The sequence below is a fragment of the Hyperoodon ampullatus genome, assembly GCF_949752795.1.
Source record: "Hyperoodon ampullatus genome assembly, chromosome: 1".
Taxonomy (NCBI): domain Eukaryota; kingdom Metazoa; phylum Chordata; class Mammalia; order Artiodactyla; family Ziphiidae; genus Hyperoodon; species Hyperoodon ampullatus.
The window spans coordinates 162,533,034-162,560,721 of NC_136914.1; the positions used below are offsets into that span (position 1 = coordinate 162,533,034).

A 27,688-nucleotide genomic window follows, 5' to 3' on the forward strand; every position below is an offset into this window, starting at 1 on the left:
GCGGCTCCGCTGGGCGGGCGGTGGCGATTCCACGTGCTCCTCGCGGCCGGTTGAAACCGTTGGCGGGCGCTGGCTCAGAGGTGAGGGGCGGTGGCCCAGAGGTCCGACCTAGGAGGCTGGGGCTCAGAGAGTGGGGCGGGGGACGCGCTGTGGCCGATGCCTGCGTTTCCACAGTTAGAGAGTCTCTCCTTTGGCTTCTACGCATGGAAGGAGGAAATGCATTCAGGTCCCATTCGTACTCTGGGGAAGTGGAAGGAGTCCCGGATTTGGGATGACCAATCCCTCTGGGTTTTAAAATGGAAAGGTCCTCCTGCAGGGAACCCACAGAGGGGGTTGCAGCCAGGATAGTTGTTCACCGCTGTACTGGGCTGCAAGGCTTGCGGCATGTTGGGGACGAGGCGCTTGCCTTCTCTGAGTCTTGGGGAGCTGGGTCCCAAAGGAGGAGGCCTTAGGGCATAGTGGTTGAGAGCCCGGGACTTAGGGCCAGAATAGCTGCGTGTGAATCCAGGTTTGCCACTAACTGGGTGTATGACCTGCTGCAGGTTACTGAACCACTTCGTGCCTGGTCTGTCAAAAGGGAATAATATAGAATCTAACTCAGAGGATTCTTGTAAGGATTACATGAGCCCAAACGTGTTAACCGCCTATGATAGGGCTTGGCACATAGTAGATGCTCAATAAATGTCAGGATTTTCTGCAGCCCCTGCCTCTGAGGAGAGATTAGGGGCCTGAGGTGGGGTGTGAGTGCGTGCAAGGCCGCCTTTCCTGCAGAGGGCCCATCTGGGACTTATTCAAAGAGCGCCCCCAGCCTTCCCCACCAGTGCCTAGCACGGTGCCTGACAGGTAGACTTGCACAGATAGTTATTACACCAGTGTTTAAACCCGTGCTGGTGATGTAGTGTGTGGGGAGGGTGTGAGACTGGAACTGGGAGGCAGAGAGACACGGCTCAGCTTCTTCCAGCCTCAGCTGGCTCACCTGTCCAGTGGAGATGGGTGTACCTGCCTCCTAGAGTTTTTGCAGAGCAAGGGAGAGGTCCCCCCTGAGTGCACATCCAGACCCTCATCACCTCACATTCAGAGGTTTAGGTGTGATGGTGGACAGTTTGTACTTGTTGATCCTTCCCTTTCACCATACCCTTCGTTTCTTGGAATTCTCCCTCCTCCCCACCACCCCCCAAGGGGCTCAGGGCTGGCGTAGTTGACGAGATGCATTGTTTCACAGATGGGAGAATTTAAGTTCTGAGGGTTGAGTGCTCAAGGCCACAGAGCTCACTGGGGGCTGTTGACAGCTTGGCCCCTCAGGTGGGCTGTTTCCATGTGTGATGGTGGCAATGGGGTTTAGGTCTGTGTGTGTATATGTGAAGGAATGTTTTAAGAATAGTTTTGTTTTTTTTTAATAAACAATACAAAAATGTGTTGGGAGGAAGGTAAAAAGTCACTCCAAATACAATCCCAGAACAAACCTGAGTTCATGTCATCAGGGAACACAGCAGTAGCGTGGGCACCCATGGGGTGGGGAGCCATAGGAGACTAGAGAGAGTTTATGAAGATGGATGGATGGACTGAGGGTCACATTTAAAGAAGCATGTGTTTGGAGGGGACTGGGAGCCATGTCACTGATGTGCAGATTAATAGATCACAAGAAATTCTACCATTGGGCAAGGATCCATCACTGACATCTGGTATCTTATTTAACTTTCTCTATGATAGATAATAGACCCATTTTACAGATAAACAGAATCTGCGAAGTTTAGGTACCTCAAGGTCATTTAGTTTTCACTTGGCAGATGCGGGCTCCAGCTCAGATCCTCTGGCCCTGACTCCAGGCCCAGGTCAACAGAACTCGGCCACCGTCTTGATAAAAGGAGACTGAGGTGCCTGGATTGCTTCACAAGTTCCCGGGCCCGTACTGATCCTGTCTGTTGCCCATCAACTCATCGCTACTGTCCAATACCCATCATACTCTGCTGTGACAAGGGTGGTCTCCTTGCCCAGTGTGGCCTGGCTTTAGGCTAAAGACTTAGGTTTCCTTTAAATGGGCGGTCATGACATATATGGCACCTGAACCCAGTAGACAGGTGTCCTAAAAGTCTTAATGCAGCCTGTTTTTAGCTTTCCTAACCTCAGAGCTACAAATGTTACAAATTTACCAAAAACATCATTTGAAAGTTTAATTATTTAAATTTCTTCCACATTTATTTAGTCTTGTGAAGTTTGAATGAGTTGAGTCTTTTGTTTCAGGAAATGCACTGCTATCTTCAATTAGAGGAGCTGAATTTTCACAGGGTGTCTTTTTATAAGTTTGTAGCGTTTGCACTTCTGAAATTGTCAGCCCTGCACTCAGACTTGCCAGGCAGGCTGTGCAGTTAGGGTGGTTTTGAGCTTGCTGTTTTGTAGCCCCTCCCTCCTCTCCCCACACAGGCACACAGGCAAGTGTTTACTGCATAAAAGAAAGGGGTAAGCTCCTTACAGACCATATCTCCTTAGCAAGCAGGTGGCCACACTGCCCCCATTGCTCATCAACTCTAAAAATGCAGTAATGGCTCTAAAAATCCAGAGGCACCGTGAGACTGAGTTCTGGCTTACTGTGCAATCTACCCATTCTGCCTTTTAAAGAATCGCAACAAATTTCTGAATGTGAACATATGCCACAAAAGACCAAATGAAAACGTTTGGAGGGGTATTTTTCTGATGGACATGTGACCAAATTCTAATCCTCTCCTGAACTGATGTTTACACTGTGTATGGTTAATCCCCAGGGGTAAAACATGTTTTACGCAGATATTCCGAGCATCTTTTTTGTCAACATCACTGGCTTCTTTGAGTTGATAAATTTTGTCTCCAGCGGTCCTCTTTGGGCCTTTAATTCCTGACCTTCCACTGCAGCCTGCACCTCCCAACTGGATCTCTAAGCTTGCCTAAGCCTCCTCCCCTCTCCTCTCCCCCTTGATTAAGATGCAGAATAGACCTCAAAAATGAAGGTTGGAAAGCTTCAGTCCATAGCTTCAGTTTGAGGGGGTATTTTTTTCATTGTTGAATCTCATTATGAAAGTACTTTTAAATTTTCCAGCAGGTAATTTGGCTCATCGCAGCTGCTTCTACCTTGTGTTGTACAATGACAGTCCATTTCTTGGTGATTAATTAATGGTTTACTCGCATTCTTAGACCAAAGTGCCGCTAGAGACTATTTATTTGACAGTGTGGTGTTGGCTTTTGTTCTGGCCTTGTTCTTATGAGGCAGGGTGGCTGCTCTGTTGCCTGCCAGTAATTTATCATCCTTCTGCTGGGTACAGAATGCTGGCTTCGGGGGAATAGGTCATAGTCCAAGTGATGCCAGCCCCCCAGGACTTGTGACTGTTTCACATGTCTTTACCATAATCAGGTGAGAAGATGGTCTTTGTTGGTGCGCATCCCAGAACAGTCAGGTTTGTTTTCCTCTGGATTCTCTGCTAGGCTGTAGCTGACCACATGTAACCCTGATGGTGAGCTGAGGAAGGGGTCCTGGGGTCAGGGACCCGCGTTTTGTGTGTAGCACATCAGACAAACTGACATCTGACAGTGCTCCGTGGGGCAAGAGACCCCCAAGAGAGACCAGCTGGGCCTCTGTAAACCCTGGAGTTGCAGCCAGGATGTACATTTCCATTCAGGTTTGAATGGATGGGAATAGCCCTGATCCTTGCTTAGGTATGTCCCCTCCAGCAGTGACTCAGAACGTGGGAGTGGAGGAGAGACAGTGATTTCATACATGAGAATTTTCCACGACCCAGGAGTCACTCATTTGTGCTGAAGGATTCTCGAATGAAACAAATTGTATCAGTTTACTTGATCCTTACCTTCACCATGAGGAAGAAAGTGCAGGGTTAAACAATTGTTCTCAATATTTTTGCTGTGAAACTTATTTATAATGTAAAATGACAATACTCTTAGAATCTAGTGATAAAAAATTATATAACCCTGGAAAGTTACTATGACTTCTGTCACACTTTTAGGTGAATTCGTGTTTTGTTGAGCACAATAGCATCTCCGTGAACTTTTTAAATGGTAGTTATGTGTAGGTGTGGACCCACTTAATCATGGGGCAGTGCTCGGGACACTTGGGTTTGGGAACACCCTTCAGTAATGCAGCACCCAGCATTGGGACACCTGAATATGGTCCCATTTCTTTCTTATTGATCTGACAGGGAGCCAGCCACACCTACTCCTGTCCATTAAAACTGAGAGGCACATCCTCATTTTTAACATCTGGTGGGTACATAGTTATGCCTATATGAGTGCTTTTTGTGCTTATAGAAATTATTTTTAGGCCTCTTCTCCACTTTCTAAACCTTCCTCAATTCCCCTTTTGCTGTGTTCTTATTGTATTTGGGGACTTGAAATAATTTGCAGCACATACCTAGAGGCTTTAGAAAGAAAGAGAACGCATGTATGCACTTTTAAGTTATTGGGAAAGGTAGGATATTTCATTTAACGCCCCCAAAACTCTTCATCTCTAGAGACAGCCTGTGAAGCTTAAATCCTGGTTCTGCTACTGTGTGACCTTGGACAAATTACTTAATCTCTCTGAGTCCCAATACCTCATGTAAATTGTGAACAGTAATAGTTCTTACCTCATAGGGTTGCTGTGAGGATTAAATAAATTCATTAGCATAAAGCTCTTAGAATAGAGCCCAGCACATGGTAAGCACTCAACAAATGTTAGCCATGTTATTATTGTTGGTTATAATTTTACTTATGTGGTGGTAGAGGTTTATGTGGATTACTAATCAACTTTGATTCTGTTGTGTTGTTGTTTTCATGTGGAAAGCTAGCTGTCTGAATCATATATTTGGAAAAGAAGTTTCAGACTACACTGATAATTATCTTTTTTCCTTTTTGATTTTTTTTTAGGATAAGACTTAACACCTGTCTTGGATAAAAAAAAATATTTAATCATTTAGCTAAAAATGGTATTTTTTACATGCAATGCATGTGGTGAATCAGTGAAGAAAATACAAGTAGAAAAGCATGTGGCTCTTTGCAGAAACTGTGAATGTCTTTCCTGCATTGACTGTGGTAAAGACTTCTGGTAAGTTCCACAGAATTCAGGTAGATCCATAGTAAAGGTCCAGACCAATTATGGAACCCCTGGTCCCACAAAGCAGTAAAAAAAACCAAAAAGAATAAGCAAGAGGCAAATCTGAGAAAAGAAATTAAGAAAAAAAATTAAAAGTGCCTTACAAGACCATTTGCCTTTTAAGGGTGATTTAAAGAGAAGACTCAGGGAAAGGGAATTATGGGTTCGGTCATAATCTGTTCAGTCTGTGACACTTGCTGTTGTGTCCTTGGCACCGTTACCAGACCCAGGGAGGTGACCACGTGGAGTAGGGTTTCAGGGGTGTGGTGTGCTGATCACAGTGAAGAAATGGATTTATAGACCAGAGAATGAATTTATTAATTCACAGTGGAGGAGCTATCTGGGAGAAGAGGCTAGGCCCTCCCTAGAAAATCGGCGGTGATGGTGGCAGTGAAGCTCCTGGCCCGCCGTGTGTCAAGTGCTTCCACTGAGAGGGTCTCTGGAAAGGGGAGGACTGAGGGGAGGAGGCAGATGGATCTTGCTCGTCCACTCTTTCTTCAGGAGGGTCATTTGCAGTTGGCCAAACTCAGCCTCATACGGATTCCCTTCAGCTTCAGGGGGTTCAGGTAAAAAGGTCATTTTTGGTGCATCTGCCCTAATGGCCTCTATGGCATTTGGGGGATATTTGCTGACAGTCCCTTTTAATTTCTTTCTAAAGCAGTGATATTTAAAAAAAGAAAAAAAAAGTTTGGAAACTGCTAGAGTCTTCATTCATACCTAATCCTAGGAGGAAGGATATATAGAACAGGTGAAAATTGGGTGGTTTCTCCTTAGGGCACTTTGCCCTCAACCTTGTCCCAACGTTTCCCTGAGGACCCCATAGAGCTTCAGAAAGATCGTTTGAGACAGAATCGAGTTTCCTTTTTTTCCAAGACTCCTAGATCTTTTTTGTGACCTGATACCACCATTTTACACCACCTTTTAACTTAGTCTACAACTGATTATTGATTGCCTGCTATATTACCAGGAAGTCCTACAGGTTTTGTAATTTAATATAAAGCCACCCTGTTGCAGAGAATTCTTTTCTTTTTTATTTAGTATATATTCACATATGACTAAAAAAAATGCTGCCTATCAATTTGATTTTAAGACATTTGTATATAAAAATAGGTGGAAAGTTTGGTGATGGGTTTTGAACAGTTGGGAAAAAGGAAAATGTGATGTGACTAGGAGGTTACCAGTATAGTAAGTGAAAGAGGTGGGATGGCTGTGCAGAGCACAGATGTGAATGTAAGTGTGGATGGCAGAAGGCTGGGGCAGCGTGCTAGCTTTAGACGGAGACTCCAATTTGAGAATCAATCTAATGGTGGAACTTTCTCACTTTAAGGGGTGACGACTATAAAAACCATGTGAAATGCATGAGCGAAGATCAGAAGTATGGTGGCAAAGGGTATGAAGGTAAAACCCACAAAGGTGATGTTAAACAGCAGGCATGGATTCAGGTAAGGTCTTTTTTTTTTTTTTAATTATGATTTTACTTGGACTGTATCTCTTTTTTTTTAAAGACTTCAACTGTTTTGTTTTTTTATTTTTTTATTTTTATTTTTATTTTTATTTATTTTTGGCTGCATTGGGTCTTTGTTGCTACACGCGGGCTTCTTCTAGTTGCGGAGAGCGGGGGCTACTCTTCATTGCGGTGTGCAGGCTTCTCATTGTGGTGGCTTCTCTTGTTGCGGAGCATGGGCTCTAGGTGCGCGGGCTCAGTAGTTGTGGCGCATGGGCTTAGTTGCTTTGCGGCATGTGGGATCTTCCCGGACCAGGGCTCGAACCCATGTCCCCTGCATTGGCAGGTGGATTCTCAACCACTGTGCCACCAGGGAAGCCCTGTAAGATCTTTCTAATTCATCAAGAAGCTTCATCTGACATCTTCTACTTTCTTGGGACACCTAAGAAACCAAGAATAAACGTATCATCCATGCAGGCAAGACCCAGAAACATCACGTCTTAGGATAGAGCTCTTTATTTCTCTTTCAGTGCAACTGCAGTGTATTTTGTCTTTAATCTACACGTTTTGCAGATTTCTTGCAAAAATATTTCCAAATTCTCACTGACTTTCCCTTGGCTACAAAACCGAATGGAAGCTTTCTAATTCGTATCTGTATCTAGTGATGATGCAACTTTTATAACTCAAACTATGTTAAGCTGTGATGTCTCTCATCAGAGTCGGGCAAAACAGAGACATTTTCATAAATGTGAGGAATTTTCTACTTCTAAAATAAAATGAAAGCATACATTATAAAAGTGGCAAAAGCAACGAAATCCCTAGTTTACTGAGGTATAATTTCCAGTATGTTATTCACCATTTACAGTAGAGTAGCAGGAGGAAAGATTCAGAAAGGAAGGTAGGAGAATGAAAAGACAAATGTCATCTGTGTGGAAACTGTATTTTCCTGGAAATCAAATAAATAGTTATTCTCTTTGATGACAGAGTTTAAATGTGAAGTTTCTGATGTTGACTAGCTTACTGAGTTAGAAAACTCCTGGGAGCGAAAATCGGTTCACGAAGGACTAACAAAGTCTGCCAGTGCGGATTGAGAAGCTAGTGAGACCCCTTGTCTTAACTGAGATATTTGGGCTGGCGGCCATCAGCCATACTTTGGGGCCCTAGGTCTGCTGTCCCTGAGTACCAGATGACATTCCTAGGCCCCTGAGCTGGAGGTACCTGGTGTGTGAGTTCTGTGTCTGTTGGCATCACATCTTGAATGAAATCCTCTAGAGCAGAGGTCAGCAAACTACAGCCCACAGGTCAGATCCGGCCCACCGCCTCTTTGTAAAGTTTTATTGGCACCCAGCCATACCCATTTGTTTACACATTGTCGGTGGTTGCTTTAGTGCTACAAGGACTGCACTGAGTAGTTAGGACAGAAACTGAATGGTCTGCAAAGCCTCAAATCTTTTCAGAAGAGGTTTGCCCACCCTTGTTCTAAACTGTCAGGCTTCAGCAGCCATACCACTGTATTAGAGATCCGAGGACTTTGTTCCGGATTCTGTCCTGGTGCGCCGGTCCGCTCCCCATCTGAGTCCTCTCTAGCTCCCTAGCTGGCATCGTTAGCAGACACCTGAGACCGAATGTGGTCTGCTGGGAGAGTGCACAGGTCCTGCTGCAACCTGTCCAACAGACATGGATTTGGGTATCTATTCTTTTCCTTAAATCCTTAAATTCTCCATTTTTAAAGATTGAATTTTGGAATCCCATCAGTGTTAATGTTCACCGAGCATCCTTCCCAATGTCTCTGTGCTTACACACGGAGAGTGGATAGTGGGTCAGGGAGAAATACCCTATCTGGCATGGATCTCAGTGTTTTCCTCCAAACTTGGTCACCGGTACGCTTCTCCTCTGGTTCAGCACGCGGCTCTGGCCAGTGCTGAGCTAGCCTGACTTCTTCCTTGTTCATGCTTTCTTGATTTGTTTTTCTGCCTGGGTGCCTTATCCTCTTTGTACCCTGTATCGGTTTTTTTCTGGTCTGTTTAAATATAGCTGCAGTTCTTCCCTAATGCAGGGACCCTTTCCTGCACTATATTTGTTTAGCTGCATTATTTGTCTTTATTTGTTGGCTCATAAATGACCATCTTTCTTATGTATTGCCATCTCCCTAACTTTAATAATTACCTTTTTCCTCTGCCTTCACTGGGATCGCCATAAGCCCTTTCTCTAGATCACTTATTTATCTTTCATCTCTGTTCTTGGTATGTCATGTTTGTTTGTTAGATTTTAATATTGTTGTCTTGATCTTAAATTTATTCCCTAGTCCCTAGAATATCCATTTTTGTCTTATTCTTTTGATCACTTTTGGTTTGTTTATATTTTTTTCTTTCACTTTTTAAAAATTGTGATAGAGGGCTTCCCTGGTGGCACAGTGGTTGAGAGTCCACCTGCCGATGCAAGGGACACAGGTTCGTGTCCTGGTCTGGGAAGATCCCACATGCCGCGGAGCGGCTGGGCCCGTGAGCCATGGCCACTGAGCCTGCACGTACGGAGCCTGTGCTCCTCAACGGGAGAAGCCACAGCAGTGAGAGGCCCACGTATCGCAAAAAAAAAAAAAAAATTGTGATAGATTATACATGACATATAGTTTACCATTTTCAAGTATATACAACTAAGTACATTCACAATGTTGTGCAACCATCACCACCATCTGTCTCCAGAACTTTTTCATTTTTTGATAGGTATTACATTTGAATCTGTAGCTCTCTTTGGGTAGTACTGACATCTTAATAATATTGTCTTCAATTCATGGACATGGGATATCTTTCCATTTGTTTATATCTTTAATTTCTCTCAGCAGTGTTTTGTAGTTTTCAGTATGTCTTTCACCCCCTTGGTTGGTTAAGTTTGTTCCTAAGCATTTTATTCGTTTTGATGGTATTATAAATGGAATTGTTTTCTTAATTTCTTTTTCGATTTGTTTACTGTTAGTGTATATAAATGCAACTTGATTTCTGAGTGTTGATTTTGTATCCTGTAACTGCTGAACTTGTTAATTGGCCCTGAAGATTCCTTTTGTGGAATCTTTTGGGTTTGCACCATATAAGACTATGTTATCTGCGAACAGAGATGATTTTACTTCTTTCTTTCCAGTGTGGAGGCTTTTTATTTCTTGCCTAATTGCTCTGGGCTTTCAGTACTATGTTGAATTTGTAAACATAGACATTAATACAAAATCTATACATGAAGTGTGAACCCTTTAGTTTGACTTTCATGCAACTCATCTGTCAATTGTTTATTGTTTTTGTTTTATCTTCGTTTTTGCAGAAAATTAATGAATTAATAAAAAGACCCAATGTCAGCCCCAAAGTGAGGGAACTTTTAGGGCAAATTAGTGGTTTTGACAACGTTCCCAGGAAAAGGGCGAAATTTCAGGTATGTATTTGATACGATTTCCTTGAATGGAAGGGATATGGGCCTATTGGTGACAGCTTATGTATACCTGTCAAAATATGGGATAAGTGGGTTTTTTTCTTTTTTTTTCCATACAGAATTGGATGAAGAACAGTTTAAAAGTTCATAATGAATCCATCCTGGAGCAGGTGTGGAATATCTTTTCTGAAGCTTCCAGCAATGTAAGTCAGATCTCACTCTAGACTTGCAGTGTGGCAAAAATGATTAGTAATAATGAAATGGGAATGTCTTATTTTTGGAGGTCAAGACAGCCTTCTTTTTCAGAGAGCCTCTCTGTGCCTTCATTAATGGGAAGGAATAAACAGTGCACTGCAGAGATTTCCTTATTGTGCCAAGAAAGGTATTTAATCCCAATGTTTGATAATGATACCAGCTAACATGAATTGATCCGCTTAGAAATCAGGCAGCGGGAAGTGTTAGAAAGAACAGGACCTTCGGGTTTCTGACCTAGTTTGAATCCCTGCTGTGCTGTTTGCCAAGCGTTTGATCTTGAGCATGTTATTTAACCTCTCTGAGCCTAAGTTTCCTTATCTTAAGTAAAAGTGGGTATTTATACTCAATACTCACTGGGTACCTGATGTGTGTCAGGCCCCAAACAAAAAACAGAAAATATCTCAGGTGTGATAGTGCCACCAAGAAAAATAAACAGGGTGAGGACAGAGAGGGTGACTAGGTGTTCTTTTAGGTGTGGGGTGAGGGGTCACGGAAGGCAAATGAGGGTATACAGGCATCCCAGCTCATGCCCAGCAGGTAGGGGGCACTTGGTAAGTGCTGGTCTCCTTCCTTCTGCTGGACGGAGAAGTCATTGGAGTAAATGAGTCAACCACCTTCAGTCAAAATGGTTTGATGAGAGAGGTCCCAGATGTGGAATACACATGCAGAGAGTCTTACTTTGATATCTTGTAGGCACATTCTTGGTTACATTGTTAAACATTTTTGTCATTAATTCAGTTGCACTTAGCTCCTACTTGGAGCTTAAGTCCCATCTGGAGACGTATTGTTAGTGTTTCAAAAAAAACAGCGGGGTCTGACTGGTTTTTTATTCTAGTCACTTTGTCAGCAATTGATTTGCTTTTTTATGTAGAGAGAATAGTTTTGGCCACAAATTGGGATAAAAATGAAACTTTCTCTTGGCAGTGTATCTAGCGTTTGTCTCTAAACATACAAACTAGGCCTTTAAAACCTTATAACCAGTCATTTAATTGGCAGTTATGTGGCACCTGCTTTTTAAAGGTTATTTACATTTTAACTAATAATCAGAAGTTTAAAATTACTTAGTTTAACTCCAGAGTTCAAGAAAAAAGTGTTTTCCACTTTCCTTTTTAAAGCTGTGAACATACTAAGAATTAAATAAAATAACCAGGAAGCAGCTCGTGGTAAACTCTGAGCTCTGTAAAACGAGGCTTGTTATTGCATTGCCTTTGTGCAGTAAATGTCCCAGCACATGCCTAGAGATCGTGGTGCAAACAGTTCAGAGGCCCCGGAGCTGCTGGGCTGGAGGCTTTGTATTCTTCTCAGCTGCAACACTCTCTGTACCCTGGTATACATCGCACCTGGTCACTGTGGACGCAGCCATCCTCAGGCCCAAGTCCTGCCCTCCAGAGCTGTATTCTAGTGGGGGAGACAGACAGCTGCGTATAAGGGTTGATGCTATGGTGTCAGGTGGTGATACGGACCAGGAAGCAACGGGAAGCAGGAGACGGGGCAGAGAGTAAAGGAGGGTGCTCTGTCAGGAGAGAGTCGGTGAAGTCGTCCCTGAGGGGACCACGTTGGAGGAGAGCCTGGAATGAAGTAGGAAGTAGATGGGGAGTGAATTTGTTCACTCATTTATTGAGTGGCTGCTGGGCTGGTGAATATGTATCTCCCTCCCTCCTTCCTTTCCTCGCTCTCTCCCCTCCCTCTCTCCACCTTCTTCCAGCAGCTGGGGGATTGGTTTGGAAGTGGAGGCGAGGCAGCAGCTGGAGACTTAGCTGAACGGGTCAGTCTCGGGGCTGCGGCGCTCAGACCCTGGTGTGAGCATGCTCGCTACACACCGTACCCTAGGAAGGAGCTTGTAGGACAGGGTGTCCCGCTTCCTCCTGAGATCCTTTCTGAACTCATCCCCTGCCTCCCCCGCATGTACATGGGCGACTTGACTTCTCTGAACTGCTGCTGAGTAAACTCCCAACTATTTAGTTTAATCTTTAGTATTAATATCCTAAATGCTACTCTTGGGGCCGGGGGCTGGGCATTAAGGGTTGCCTGAGGCGGGAGCTCAGCAGACTTCTTGTTTGTCAGTGAAAGCCAGTCCTTCATTTGGTCCAGCTTGGGGGCAGCATTCCCCCCTTGTGACCTCGCCTCTCAAAGGAGGAGGACTGCGGTGACTTGTGCCAGTCACCTGGCCGGTAACTAACAGAGATGGAACGTGGGCCCTGGCCTCGGACTGTCCACCACACCTGCAGCAGCCCCGCAGCCGCCAGCACTGACCTTGGCCCTGTCCCTCCAGATGCATCAGGGCTCCCCGAGCAGTTCAGTGAATTGCTCCACATCCTCTCTCGAGAAAGGGCAGGCCTAGAGACTGTAGCATATTTATAGTCAGAGGACAGCAGGCAATGGGGCTGGCTTTGCTGAAGTCATTTTAAAAAACAATCTGTGTGCTGGTTTGAATAAGGTGGTGCAGTAAATGGGAAGTTTATCTTATTCCAGCTCATATTTCCATGGTTCCTTACTCGCCACTTTGTACTCTGTCTAGGTGTCCCTGACTGTCCGCTAAGGGTAACCATCAATCTAAACACTGATGATAACAGCACCTCTGTCTAGTACTCAGTAGTTTACAAAACTCTTCCCGTACATCTGGCTGCTTTACTGAGCATCGCTTTTCTCATTTCATTCGTACATGAACTGTATCAAGTAGATATCACTAGCTTTCTTTTCACACATGAGGAAATAGTTTTGGAGCAGGTAAATAACTTGCCCTGAGTTACCTGGCTAGTAATGAACAGAGCTGGAACTTGAACCCAGGTCTGCAGATGCATAAATCTGGTGGTTTCAGCCACACCTACATGCTCATCTTCTACCTAAAAGGCAAATAGCGAGCCAGAGTGAAAGGTCTGGCTTTTACGTGGCATATGGATTCTTCACTTTTCCAGTGGAATGAAAATGTTAAGTGCAGAGAGGAATGTGGACTGGGGTAGTTTTTTCCATTTTTGTTTATTTACTGCCACATGTTAACTATTTTTTTGGGGGGGGTCACAGTTGTAAAATGATAAGTAATAACAATTTCCTTAGAAGAATTTATTCAGTAGATACGTGAGATGATATGTGTCTGGAATGAGTATTTATGTGTTTCTTGGTTTTGCTTAATAATAAGGAACCAGTCAGTAAGGGGCAAGATCAGCAGCCGCTGGAGCAAGCGGTCAAACCATGTGCAGAGAACAACGCCAAGGTCGCGTCCTCCAAAGCAAATGACAGCATGGAAGAGCCAGCAGAGATGAAGAAGAATAAGAGAGAAAGGAAGGAAGAACGGCAGAAGAAGAGAAACAAGGAAAAGAAAGAACTAAAATTAGAAAACCACCAAGAGAATTCAAAGAGTCAGAAGCCTAAGAAGCGCAAAGCAGGACAGGAGGCCGAGCAGGAGGCTGCAGGCGAGGCCGTCTTCGAGGCCACCGGCTCTGCAGGGAAGAAGAGCCACAGGAAGAGGAGCAAGGCTGAGTGCACCCAGGACGGGGCGGTGGATGGAGGCGCGGAGCGGGAAGGAGAGACAAAAAACAGTCTAGGGAAAAGAAAGCAGAAGCATTCGGAAGGTTTGTGGCTAGCTTATGCTCCAGGGTTTGTTTTTTGTTTTGTTTTGTTTTGTTTTTATAAATTTATTTATTTATTTTTTGTTTATCTTTGGCTGTGTTGGGTCTTCCTTGCGGCGTGACAGCTTTCTCTAGTTGCGGCGAGCGGGGGCTCCTCTTCATTGTGGTGCACGAGCTTCTCATTGCGGTGGCTTCTCTTGTTGCGGAGCACGGGCTCTAGGTGCTCGGGCTTCAGCAGCTGTGGCTCACAGACTCTAGAGCGCAGGCTCAGTAGTTGTGGCGCACGGGCTTAGTTGCTCCACGGCATGTGGGATCTTCCCGGACCAGGGCTCGAACCCGTGTCCCCTGCTTTGGCAAGCGGATTCTTTTTTTTTTTTTAACAACTTTATTGGAGTACAATTGCTTCACAATGGTGTGTTAGTGTCTGCTTTATAACAAAGTGAATCAGTTATACATCTGTTCCCATATACCTTCCCTCTTGCATCTCCCTCCCTCCCACCCTCCCTATCCCACCCCTCCAGGAGGTCACAAACCACCGATCTGATCTCCCTGTGCTATGCGGCTGCTTCCTACTAGCTATCTACTGTACGTTTGGTAGTGTATATATGTCCATGCCTCTCTCTCACTTTGTCACAGCTTACCCTTCCCCCTCCCCATATCCTCAAGTCCATTCTCAAGTAGGTCTGTGTCTTTATTCCTGTTTTACCCCTAGCTTCTTCATGACATTTTTTTTCTTAAATTCCATATATATGTGTTAGCATACGGTATTTGTCTTTCTGACTTACTTCACTCTGTATGACAGACTCTAGGTCTATCCACCTCATTACACATAGCTCAATTTCGTTTCTTTTTATGGCTGAGTAATATTCCATTGTATATATGTGCCACATCTTGTTTATCCATTCATCCGATGATGGACACTTAGGTTGTTTCCATCTCCAGGCTATTGTAAATAGAGCTGCAATGAACATTTTGGTACATGTCTCTTTTTGAATTATGGTTTTCTCAGGGTATATGCCCAGTAGTGGGATTGCTGGGTCATATGGTAGTTCTATTTGTAGTTTTTTAAGGAACCTCCATACTGTTCTCCATAGTGGCTTTACCAATTCACATTCCCACCAGCAGTGCAAGAGTGTTCCCTTTTTTCCACACCCTCTCCAGCATTTACTGTTTGTAGATTTTTTGATGATGGCCATTCTGACTGGTGTGAGATGATATCTCATTGTAGTTTATTTATTTATTTATTTATTTATTTATTTATTTATTTATTTATTTATTTTTTAATTAGTTTCTGCTTTATAACAAAGTGAATCAGTCATACATATACATCTGCTCCCACATCCCCTCCCTCATGCATCTCCCTCCCTCCCACCCTCCCCATCCCACCCCTCCAGGCGGTCACAAAGCACCGAGCTGATCTCCCTGTGCTCTGCGGCTGCTTCCCACTATCTATCTACCTTACGTTTGGTAGTGTATATATGTCCATGCCTCTCTTTCCCTTTGTCACAGCTTACCCTTCCCCTTCCCCATATCCTCAAGTCCATTCTCAAGTAGGTCTGTGTCTTTATTCCCGTTTTACCCCTAGGTTCTTCATGACATTTTTTTTTTTTTTAATTCCATATATATGTGTTAGCATACGGTATTTGTCTTTCTCTTTCTGACTTACTTCACTCTGTATGACAGACTCTAGGTCTATCCACCTCATTACAAATAGCTCAGTTTCGTTTCTTTTTATGGCTGAGTAATATTCCATTGTATATATGTGCCATATCTTCTTTATCCATTCATCCGATGATGGACACTTAGGTTGTTTCCAGCTCCGGGCTATTGTGAATAGAGCTGCAATGAACATTTTGGTACATGTCTCTTTTTGAATTATGGTTTTCTCAGGGTATATGCCCAGTAGTGGGATTGCTGGGTCATATGGTAGTTCTATTTTTAGTTTTTTAAGGAACCTCCATACTGTTCTCCATAGTGGCTGTACCAATTCACATTCCCACCAGCAGTGCAAGAGTGTTCCCTTTTCTCCACACCCTCTCCAGCATTTATTGTTTCTAGATTTCTTGATGATGGCCATTCTGACTGGTGTGAGATGATATCTCATTGTAGTTTTGATTTGCATTTCTCTAATGATTAATGATGTTGAGCATTCTTTCATGTGTTTGTTGGCAGTCTGTATATCTTCTTTGGAGAAATGCCTATTTAAGTCTTCTGCCCATTTTTGGATTGGGTTGTTTGTTTTTTTGCTATTGAGCTGCATGAGCTGTTTATAAATTTTGGAGATTAATCCTTTGTCAGTTGCTTCATTTGCAAATATTTTCTCCCATTCTGAGGGTTGTCTTTTGGTCTTGTTTATGGTTTCCTTTGCTGTGCAAAAGCTTTGAAGTTTCATTAGGTCCCATTTGTTTATCTTTGTTTTTATTTCCATTTCTCTAGGAGGTGGGTCCAAAAGGATCTTGCTGTGATTTATGTCATAGAGTGTTCTACCTATGTTTTCCTCTAAGAGTTTGATAGTTTCTGGCCTTACATTTAGGTCTTTAATCCATTTTGAGCTTATTTTTGTGTATGGTGTTAGGGAGTGATCTAATCTCATACTTTTACATGTCCCTCTCCAGTTTTCCCAGCACCACTTATTGAAGAGGCTGTCCTTTCTCCACTGTACATTCCTGCCTCCTTTATCAAAGATAAGGTGACCATATGTGCGTGGGTTTATCTCTGGGCTTTCTATCCTGTTTCATTGATCTATCTTTCTGTTTTTGTGCCAGTACCATACTGTCTTGATTACTGTAGCTTTGTGGTATAGTCTGAAGTCAGGGAGCCTGATTCCTCCAGCTCCGTTTTTCGTTCTCAAGATTGCTTTGGCTATTTGGGGTCTTTTGTGTTTCCATACAAATTGTGAAATTTTTTGTTCTAGTTCTGTGAAAAATGCCAGTGGTAGTTTGATAGGGATTGCATTCAACCTGTAGATTGCTTTGGGTAGTAGAGTCATTTTCAAAATGTTGATTCTGCCAATCCAAGAACGTGATATATCTCTCCATCTATTTGTATCATCTTTAATTTCTTTCATCAGTGTCTTATAATTTTCTACATACAGGTCTTTTGTCTCCTTAGGTAGGTTTATTCCTAGATATTTTATTCTTTTTGTTGCAATGGTAAATGGGAGTGTTTTCTTGATTTCACTTTCAGATTTTTCAGCATTAGTGTATAGGAATGCCAGAGATTTCTGTGCATTAATTTTATATCCTGCTACTTTACCAAATTCATTGATTAGCTCTAGTAGTTTTCTGATAGCATCTTTAGGATTCTCTATGTATAGTATCATGTCATCTGCAAACAGTGACAGCTTTACTTCTTCTTTTCCGATTTGGATTCCTTTTATTTCCTTTTCTTCTCTGATTGCTGTGGCTAAAACTTCCAAAACTGTGTTGAATAAGAGTGGTGAGAGTGGGCAACCTTGTCTTGTTCCTGATCTTAGTGGAAATGCTTTCAGTTTTTCACCATTGAGGACGATGCTGGCTGTGGGTTTGTCATATATGGCCTTTATTATGTTGAGGAAAGTTCCCTCTATGCCTACTTTCTGCAGGGTTTTTATCATAAATGGGTGCTGAATTTCGTCGAAAGCTTTTTCTGCATCTATTAAGATGATCATATGGTTTTTCTCCTTCAATTTGTTAATATGGTGTATCATGTTGATTGATTTGCGTATATTGAAGAATCCTTGCATTCCTGGAATAAACCCCACTTGATCATGGTGTATGATCCTTTTAATGTGCTGTTGGATTCTGTTTGCTAGTATTTTGTTGAGGATTTTTGCATCTATGTTCATCAGTGATATTGGCCTATTGTTTTCTTTCTTTGTGACATCCTTGCCTGGTTTTGGTATCAAGGTGATGGTGGCCTCGTAGAATGAGTTTGGGAGTGTTCCTCCCTCTGCTATATTTTGGAAGAGTTTGAGAAGGATAGGTGTTAGCTCTTCTCTCAATGTTTGATAGAATTTGCCTCTGAAGCCATCTGGTCCTGGGCTTTTGTTTGTTGGAAGATTTTTAATCACAGTTTCAATTTCAGTGCTTGTGATCAGTCTGTTCGTATTTTCTATTTCTTCCTGATTCAGTCTTGGCAGGTTGTGCATTTCTAAGAATTTGTCCATTTCTTCCAGGTTGTCCATTTTATTGGCATAGAGTTGCTTGTAGTAATCTCTCATGATCTTTTGTATTTCTGCAGTGTCAGTCGTTACTTCTCCTTTTTCATTTCTAATTCTATTGATTTGAGTCTTCTCCCTTTTTTTCTTGATGAGTCTGGCTAATGGTTTATCAGTTTTGTTTATCTTCTCAAGGAACCAGCTTTTAGTTTTATTCATCTTTACTATCGTTTCCTTCATTTCTTTTTCATTTATTTCTGATCTGATCTTTATGATTTTTTTCCTTCTGCTAACTTTGGGGTTTTTTGTTCTTCTTTCTCTAATTGCTTTAGGTGCAGGGTCAGGTTATTTACTCGAGATGTTTCCTGTTTCTTAAGGTGGGATTGTATTGCTATAAACTTCCCTCTTAGAAGTGCTTTTGCTGCATCCCATAGGTTTTGGGTCGTTGTGTCTCCACTGTCATTTGTTTCTAGGTATTTTTTAATTTCGTCTTTGATTTCTTCAGTGATCACTTCGTTATTAAGTAGTGTATTGTTTAGCCTCCATGTGTTTGTATTTTTTACAGATATTTTCCTGTAATTGATATCTAGTCTCATAGTGTTGTGGTCGCAAAAGATAGTTGATACAATTTCAATTTTCTTAAATTTACCAAGACTTGATTTGTGACCCAAGATATGATCTATCCTGGAGAATGTTCCATGAGCACTTGAGAAAAATGTGTACTCTGTTGTTTTTGGATGGAATGTCCTATAAATATCAATTAAGTCCATCTTGTTTAATGTATCATTTAAAGCTTGTGTTTCCTTATTTATTTTCATTTTGGATGATCTGTCCATTGGTGAAAGTGGGGTGTTAAAGTCCCCTACTATGATTGTGTTACTGTCGATTTCCCCTTTTATGGCTGTTAGTATTTGCCTTATGTATTGAGGTGCTCCTATGTTGAGTACATAAATATTTACAATTGTTATATCTTCTTCTTGGATTGATCCCTTGATCATTATGTAGTGTCCTTCTTTGTCTCTTCTAATAGTCTTTATTTTAAAGGCTTTATTTTAAAGTCTATTTTGTCTGATATGAGAATTGCTACTCCAGATTTCTTTTGATTTCCATTTGCATGGAATATCTTTTTCCATCCCCGTACCTTCAGTCTGTATGTGTCTGTAGGTCTGAAGTGGGTCTCTTGTATACAGCATATATATGGGTCTTGTTTTTGTATCCATTCAACCAATCTGTATCTTTTGGTGGGAGCATTTAGTCCATTTACATTTAAGGTAATTATTGATATGTATGTTCCTATAACCATTTTCTTAATTGTTTTGGGTTCGTTATTGTAGGTCTTTTCCTTCTGTTGTGTTTCTTGCCTAGACAAGTTCCTTTAGCATTTGTTGTTAAGCTGGTTTGGTGGTGCTGAACTCTCTCAGCTTTTGCTTGTCTGTAAAGGTTTTAATTTCTCCATCAAATCTGAATGAGATCCTTGCTGGGTAGAGTAATCTTGGTTGCAGGTTTTTCTTCTTCATCACTTTAAATATGTCCTGCCACTCCCTTCTGGCTTGCAGAGTTTCTGCTGAAAGATCAGCTGTTAACCTTATGAGGATTCCCTTGTGTGTTATTTGTTGTTTTTCCCTTGCTGCTTTTAATATGTTTTCTTTGTATTTAATTTTTGACAGTTTGATTAATATGTGTCTTGGCGTATTTCTCCTTGGATTTATTCTGTATGGGACTTTCTGTGCCTCCTGGACTTGATTAACTGTTTCCTTTCCCATATTAGGGAAGTTTTCAACTATAATCTCTTCAAATGTTTTCTCAGTCCCTTTCTTTTTCTCTTCTTCTTCTGGAACTCCTATAATTTGAATGTTGGTACATTTAATGTTGTCCCAGAGGTCTCTGAGACTGTCTTGAGTTCTTTTCATTCTTTTTTCTTTATTCTGCTCTGCAGTAGTTATTTCCACTATTTTATCTTCCAGGTCACTTATGCATTCTTCTGCCTCAGTTATTCTGCTACTGATCCCATCTAGAGTATTTTTAATTTAATTTATTGTGTTGTTCATCATTGCTTGTTTCATCTTTAGTTCTTCTAGGTCCTTGTTAAATGTTTCTTGTGTTTTGTCTATTTTGTTTCCAAGATTTTTGGATCATCTTTACTATCATTATTCTGAATTCTTTTTCAGGTAGACTGCCTATTTCCTCTTCATTTGTTAGGTCTGGTGGGTTTTTATCTTGCTCCTTCACCTGCTGTGTGTTTTTCTGTCTTCTCATTTTGCTTATCTTACTGTGTTTGGGGTCTCCTTTTCTCAGGCTGCAGGTTCGTAGTTCCTGTTGTTTTTGGTGTCTGTCCTCAGTGGCTAAGCTTGTTTCAGTGGGTTGTGTAGGCTTCCTGGTGGAGGGGACTAGTGCCTGTGTTCTTTTTTTTTTTTTTTTTTTTTTGCGGTACGCGGGCCTCTCACTGTTGTGGTCTCTCCCGTTGCGGAGCACAGGCTCCGGACGTGCAGGCTCAACAGCCATGGCTCACGGGCTCAGCCGCTCCGTGGCATGTGGGATCTTCCCGGACCAGGGCACGAACCCGTGTCCTCTGCATCGGCAGGCGGACTCTCAATCTCTGCGCCACCAGTGAAGCCCTAGTGCCTGTGTTCTGATGGATGTGGCTGGATCTTGTCTTTCTGGTGGGCAGGTCCATGTCTCGTGGTGTGTTTTGGGGTGTCTGTGGACTTATTATGATTTTAGGCAGCCTCTCTGCTAATGGGTGGGGTTGTGTTCCTGTCTTGCTAGTTGTTCGGCATATGGTGTCCAGCACTGTAGCTTGCTGGTCGTTGAATGAAGCTGGGTGCTGGTGTTGAGATGGAGATCTCTGGGAGATTTTCGCCGTTTGGTATTATTTGGAGCTGGGAGGTCTCTTGTGGACCAGTGTCCTGAAGTTGGCTCTCCTACCTCAGAGGCACAGCACTGACTCCTGGCTGCAGCACCAAGAGCCTTTCATCCACACGGCTCAGAATAAAAAGGAGAAAAAGTAGAAAGAAAGAATTAGAAGGAAGGAAGGAAGGGAGGAAGGAAGAAAGAAAAGAAAGAAAGAAGGAAGGAGGGAAGGAAGGAAAAAAGAAAGAAGATAAAGTAAAATAAAGTATGATAAAATATAATAGTTATTAAAATAAAAAATAATTATTAAGAAAAAAAAGGGACGGATAGAACCCTGGGACAAATGGTGGAAGCAAAGTTATACAGACAAAATCTCACACAGAAGCATACACATATACACTCACAAAAAGAGGAAAGGTGGAAAAAATCATAAATCTTGGCTCTCAAAGTCCACCTCCTCAATTTGGGATGATTCGTTGTCTAAAGGAGGGAAGGAAGGAAAGAAAGAAAGAAGATAAAGTAAAATAAAATAAAGTAATAAAATAAAATAAAGTTATTAAAATAAAAAATAATTATTAAGAAAAAAAAACGGATGGCTAGAACCCTAGGACAAATGTTGGTAGCAAAGCTGTACAGACAAAATCTCACACAGAAGCATATACATACACACTCACAAAAAGAGGAAAAGGGGAAAAAATCATAAATCTTGCTCTCAAAGTCCACCTTCTCAATTTGGGATGATTCGTTGTCTATTCATGTATTCCACAGATGCAGGATACATCAAGTTGATTGTGAAGCTTTAATCCGCTGCTTCTGAGGCTGCTGGGAGAGATTTCCTTTTCTCTTCTTTGTTCTCACAGCTCCTGGGTCTCAGCTTTGGATTTGGCCCCGCCTCTGCGTGTAGGTTGCCGGAGGGCATCTGTACTTCGCTCAGACAGGACGGGGTTAAAGGAGCAGCCGCTTCAGGGACTCTGGCTCACTCAGGCCGGGGGGGGGAGGGGTACAGAGTGCGGGGCGAGCCGGCAGAGGCCGGCGTGATGTTGCACCAGCCCGAGGCGCACCGTGCGCTCTCCCGGGGAAGCCGTCCCTGGATCCCGGGACCCTGGCAGTGGCGGGCTGCACAGGCTCCCCGGAAGGGGAGCGTGGACAGTGACCTGCGCTCGCACACAGGCCTCTTGGTGGCGGCAGCAGCAGCCCCGGTGTCCCACGCCCGTCTCTGGGGTCCGTGCCTTTAGCCGCAGCTCGCGCCCGTCTCTGGAGCTCCTTTAAGCAGCGCTCTTAATCCCCTCTCCTCGCGCACCAGGAAACAAAAGATGGAAGAAAAAGTCTCTTGCCTCTTCGGCAGGTCCAGACTTTTTCCCCGGACTCCCTCCCGGCTAGCCGTGGCACACTAACCCCCTGCAGGCTGTGTTCACGCCGTCAACCCCAGTCCTCTCCCTGCGCTCCGACTGAAGCCCGAGCCTCAGCTCCCAGCCCCGCCCGCCCCGGCGGCCGAGCAGACAACCCTCTCGGGCTGGTGTGTGCCTGAGGGCACCGATCCTCTGTGCGGGAATCTCACCGCTTTGCCCTCCGCATCCCTGTTGCTGTTCTCTCCTCCGGGACTCCAAAGCTTTCCCGCTCCGCCACCCGCAGTCTCCGCCCACGAAGGGGCTTCCTACTGTATGGAAACCTTTCCTCCTTCACGGCTCCCTCCCACTGGTGCAGGTCCCGTCCCTATCCTTTTGCCTCTGTTTATTCTTTTTTCTTTTGCCCTCCCAGGTACGTGGGGAGTTTCTTGCCTTTTGGGAGGTCTGAGGTCTTCTGCCAGCATTCAGTAGGTGTTCTGTAGGAGTTGTTCCACGTGTAGATGTATTCCTGGTGTATCTGTGGGGAGGAAGGTGATCTCCGCGTCTTACTCTTCCGCCATCTTCCCTGGAAGTCCGGCAGGTGGATTCTTAATCACTGTGCCACCAGGGAAGCCCCCCAGGGTTTGTTAAATACTTTTTTTTTTTCTGCTGTACGCGGGCCTCTCACTGTTGTGGCCTCTCCCGTTGCGGAGCACAGGCTCCGGACGTGCAGGCTCAGCGGCCATGGCTCACGGGCCCAGCTGCTCCGCAGCATGTGGGATCCTCCCGGACCGGGGCACGAACCCGTGTCCCCTGCATCGGCAGGTGGACTCTCAACCACTGCGCCACCAGGGAAGCCCCTGTTAAATACTTCTTAAGCTGTGATTTTGGGATGTCTAAAATCTGTTAGACCTTGCATTTTGAGCCATGTAAGGCAAAGAGCATGAGGTTTGGGATTAGACCGTCCTGGGCTTAGTCTGGGCAGGTGCCATCACCTCGCAACTGCCCATTTTGTCATCTGCCTTGGAGGAGAAACCCCATGGGGCTGGGGTGCTTGGGGAATGAGCAGGGTGATGGATCTGAGGGGCCTGGCCATGTAGGCCTCTCATTAAATGGTAGCCGCTAGTATAACTGTGAAATATTTTTTTAAATCTTTCTAATTCCTTAGTTGAAGCAGAGTCTAAGAAGAAAAAGATTAAGCTCCCGGGACATTCTGAGGACGGAGAACCGGAAAACCGTGAGGCTTCTGCAAAAGGTATGGCTGCCATCATTTGGAAGCTCTGCCCTCTTTAGGCTGGGGGAGGAGGAGGAGAGCTGGGCCCGCCTGATGGTCATGCCCTCCGGAGGCACGTGGAAGAACTTGAAGCAAAATCCGTTCTCTAGGGTGTGACTGCTAAGTAATGAGCGAGAGCTGTGTGAGTTGGTCTTACAGGGTCTGTCCAGCTTTGAGGATGGAATGTAAAGCTGTCTGGATTGGAAGCATGTGTTATCTTTGGAGCTTAAAATAAACCCTGGTTCTGAGGCCCTGTTCGCTCTCCCTGCTTCCTTGTCCCTGCCTCTCATCCTCCCCTAGAAGTATCCTGAGGTCCAGCTGGGCTTGGCTGTTCCTCCTCCCATCTCTGGGTCTGTCCCTGCTGTCCCCGCGCTCGGAGCCCCACGGCCACCCCGTCCCTCAGCGAGAGTGTGCACTTGTCAGCTCCAAGGTTCCTCTTAAATGCTGCCCCCTCCGCAAAGCTGTTCCCACTGCTCAGGCCTAGAGCACTCCCTAGGGTCCTGCCAGTTAAGAACAGGCCCGGGGACTCGATGGGAATCAAGACTTTATTCACAGAACTTCAGTAACTGCCCAAGTTGGGTTAGATTTCTTAGCTTGTAACTTTGATTATGTGAAGCTTCTCTTTTTTTTTTTAAGTTAAATTTTTAGTTTTGAGATAATTGTAGATTCACGTGCAGTTGTAAGAAATAATACAGACTTACGGATCCTTCTGTAGCCTTTACCCCATTTCCTCTGAGGCTGATACCTCACACAGCTGTAGGACAAAACTCCACTGGGCTGTTGACCTCGTACAGTCAAGAGACAAACATTCCCGTCCCCACGAGGACCCTCCTGCTGCCCTCTTATAGCCACACCCACTTTCCTCTCGCCCCACCCCCTCCTTTACCCCAGAGGTCAACACTGTCCGCTTACCTCCATTTACCTCTCCGTTTACCTCTCCATTTCTATAATTTTATAATTTCAGAATGTGACATAAATGGCATCATTTAGTATGTAACCTTTTGAGATTGGCTCTTTTCACTCAGCGTTATTCTCAGGAGATTCATCCAGGTTGCTGCACATCTCAGTAATCCATTCCTCTTCATTGTGAGCAGTGGCCTGGTGTGAATGTACCACAATTTGGTTATCCATTCATCTGTTGACAGACATCTAGGTTATTTCCAGTTCAGGGTTATTATGAATAAAGTTCATGTACAGGTTTTCCTGTGGACATGTGTCATGTTTTCTGGAATAAATGTTCAGGAGTGCAATGGCTGTCTAGTACGGTAGTTGCATGTTTAGTTTTTTAAGAAACTGGCAGCTTTCTCAAGAGTGTCTGTACCATTTAATATTCCCACCAGCAATGTGTGAGGGGTCCAGTTTCCCCACACCCTGGCCAACATTTGGTGTTACTGTTTTTTATTTTAGCCATTTTAATGGGTATGTAGTAATAGCTCATAGTGGTTTTAATTAGTATATCCCTAATGACGTTGAATATCTTTTCATGTACTTATTTCCCATTTGTCTATCTCTTCATTAAATTGTCTGTTCTTGTTCTTTGTCCATTTTCTAATTGGATTGTTTGATTTTTTTTTAACTGTTGAGATTTGAGAGTTCTTTATATATTCTAAATACTAGTCCTTTGTGAGATATGTGGTTTTCAAGTTTTTTTTCAGTCTGTAGCTTGTCTTTTTATCCTCTTAACAGTATCTTTTTGTAGAGCAAAAGTTTTTGATTTTGATGAAGCCTCATTTGTCAGTTTTTCCTTTAAGAGATGATACTTCTGATGTCATCTAAGAACTCTCTTTGCCAGCCCTAAATCCCAAAGACTTTTTTTCTGTTTTTTCCGAAATGTCTTACAGTTTTAGATTTTTTACACCCAAGTCCATGATCCATTTTGAATTAATTTTTATGAGGTATGAAACTTGGTTCAAAGTTCATTTCTTTGCTCATCAATGTCCAGTTGGTCCACACCATTTGTTGAAAAGGCTGTCTTTTCCCTCAGTAAAGTGCTTTTGCACCTTTGTCAAATATTCGTTGGGCATATTTGTGTAGTTCTGTTCTGGGTTCTGTTTCATTGGTTTGTTTATCCGTCCCTCCACCACACATTCTTGACTAGAGTAGTTATATCCAAAGTTTTGAAATTGGGTAGGCTTATTCCTCTCGCTTTATTCTTTTTCAAAATTAGAAGATTTAGAATAATCTTTTCTATGTCTGCAAAAAATCTTGCTGTGATTTATATAGGAATTGCATTATACCTGTATATCAGTCTGGGGAGAATTGATCACTTTACTGTGTTGAGTCTTCTACGCCATGAACATAGCATGTCTTTCTGTGTATTTAAATCTTTGATTTCTTTTATTAGCATTATGTATCTTCAGCCTACATGTCTTCATCTTCCCAGAAGCAGAAGTTCCCTAGATTAGTCCTAACCTGCTGACAGTAATTATTTGTGGCTGTCCTCTCTGGTTCAAGGTTCAGCCCCTTTTGCTCATCTTTGCTTTGCTTACTGTGCTTAGAAAGCCCCTTGATCTTAGTGGATCCTTAGTAAATCTTAAGTTCATTAGATACAAGTCCTATCTTTTTATAGGAATTTATAGGATGGTGGTACTTAATGATACTTAGTTAACCTGCTCACTCTAAGAATGAGTTATGTGGGTGGTAGTCAGTGCTTCTCGGCCACTGTGATTGGACGGGTCGGGTGTCTGCAGCACGGTACTGTGGCATCCTGTCTGTTCTGGGCTTCTTTTTTTTTTTTTTTTTTTTTTTTTGCAGTACGTGGGCCTCTCACTGCTGTGGCCCCTCCCGCCGCGGAGCTCAGGCTCAGCGGCCATGGCTCACGGGCCTAGCCACTCCGCGGCATGTGGGATCTTCCCGGACCGGGGCACGAACCCGTGTCCCCTGCATCAGCAGGCGGACTCTTAACCACTGCGCCACGAGGGAAGCCCCTGGGCTTCTTCATTCCTGAATAGCAGCAAATAGATGGTGCAGAAATGGTTTCTTAACCCTTTTGGTAGTACAACAAAATACAGTGTTTTACATATAATTCTCTATATTGTAGGTAAATTCAACTGGAAGGGAACTATTAAAGCAGTTCTGAAACAGGCCCCAGACAACGAAATAACAATCAAAAAGCTAAGGAAAAAGGTATGAAGTATGAACCAGGTATATATAAGCTGGGGAGAATCAGTCTTTATTTTAAAATGTATAGTTTTGTTCTGTTTTTCTAAATCTGAAATACTGTAGTGTGTATGTGTGTGTCTCAGTGACTTTCAAGTTGCTCCTTTTAGCCCCTCAGGGCTTGTGGGGAAGGGATGGAGCCAAACCCCATCCACACGTCCTCAGCCAGAACAGTGCCCACATGAAATATGAAAATTACTGCTCTGGATATGTTGCTATCTTTTGATTATTGCAGAACATTGTTTTTTTCTCATTGTAACTTTTTATCAGTGTCTGAAACATGCAGCCAAGTGCTCACACGTGTACAGCTGCATGAATTGTCACGAGCAGGACACCCTTGTGTAACCAGTACCTGAGTTCTTTCATTTGTCCCTGTCGGCCTTATTGTGGGTCAGAGAAAGAACATTGTAGGTCAATTTTCAGGACAAATACACCCATTTGACAGTTGTTTTTCTTTGTGAAGGTTTTAGCTCAGTATTATGCAGTGACAATTGAACCTCACAAGTCTGAAGAGGAACTCCTGGTCATCTTTAACAAGAAAATCAGCAAGAACCCCACCTTGAAGTTATTAAAGGACAAGGTCAAGCTTTTAAAATGAACATTTTTATATTTAAAAATCGAATCCATTTCGTTGATCTTCTTCTTTCACAACTGTTTGTAAAACATGTAATGATTATAACAACTCAAATTTTGCTTTCCAAAGCTGTATTTTTAAGTTAAGAAAAAAATATATTTTGGTAGAACTTATATGAAAAAATAAAATATATTCTTGTCCCAAGTTCTAAATTTGTGGTAGTGAAAATATTTTTAAATGTGACAGGTCAAAAAATAACTCGGTCAGACTAGAAAGCAGTTGTTTTTTTTTGTTTTGTTTTTGTTTGTTTGTTTTTTTGCAGTACATGGGCCTCTCACTGTTGTGGCCTCTCCCGTTGCGGAGCACAGGCTCCGGACGCACAGGCTCAGCGGCCACGGCTCACGGCCCAGCTGCTCCACGGCACGTGGGATCTTGCCGGACCGGGGCACGAACCCGTGTCCCCTGCATCGGCAGGCGGATTCTCAACCACTGCGCCACCAGGGAAGCCGGAAAGCAGTTGTTTTAACTAAATCACTTCTACACATTTTCAATTAGAGGGTTTTGTGGGTTAGTTTTT

At 43.3% G+C, this 27,688-nt stretch overlaps 1 protein-coding gene across 1 annotated transcript; it reads left to right on the plus strand.

The window, feature by feature from the left end:
- Positions 1 to 27,135, plus strand: LYAR (Ly1 antibody reactive; the record flags this gene model as incomplete). Its single annotated transcript, XM_079698284.1, has 9 exons — positions 1 to 80; positions 4,888 to 5,065; positions 6,441 to 6,555; positions 9,867 to 9,974; positions 10,091 to 10,174; positions 13,363 to 13,795; positions 23,274 to 23,360; positions 26,419 to 26,504; positions 27,001 to 27,135. The coding sequence occupies exons 2-9, from the start codon at positions 4,944 to 4,946 to the stop codon at positions 27,133 to 27,135; spliced, it is 1,170 nt and encodes a 389-aa protein (XP_079554410.1). The 5' UTR covers positions 1 to 80; positions 4,888 to 4,943.
- Positions 27,136 to 27,688: the final 553 nt, after the last annotated feature.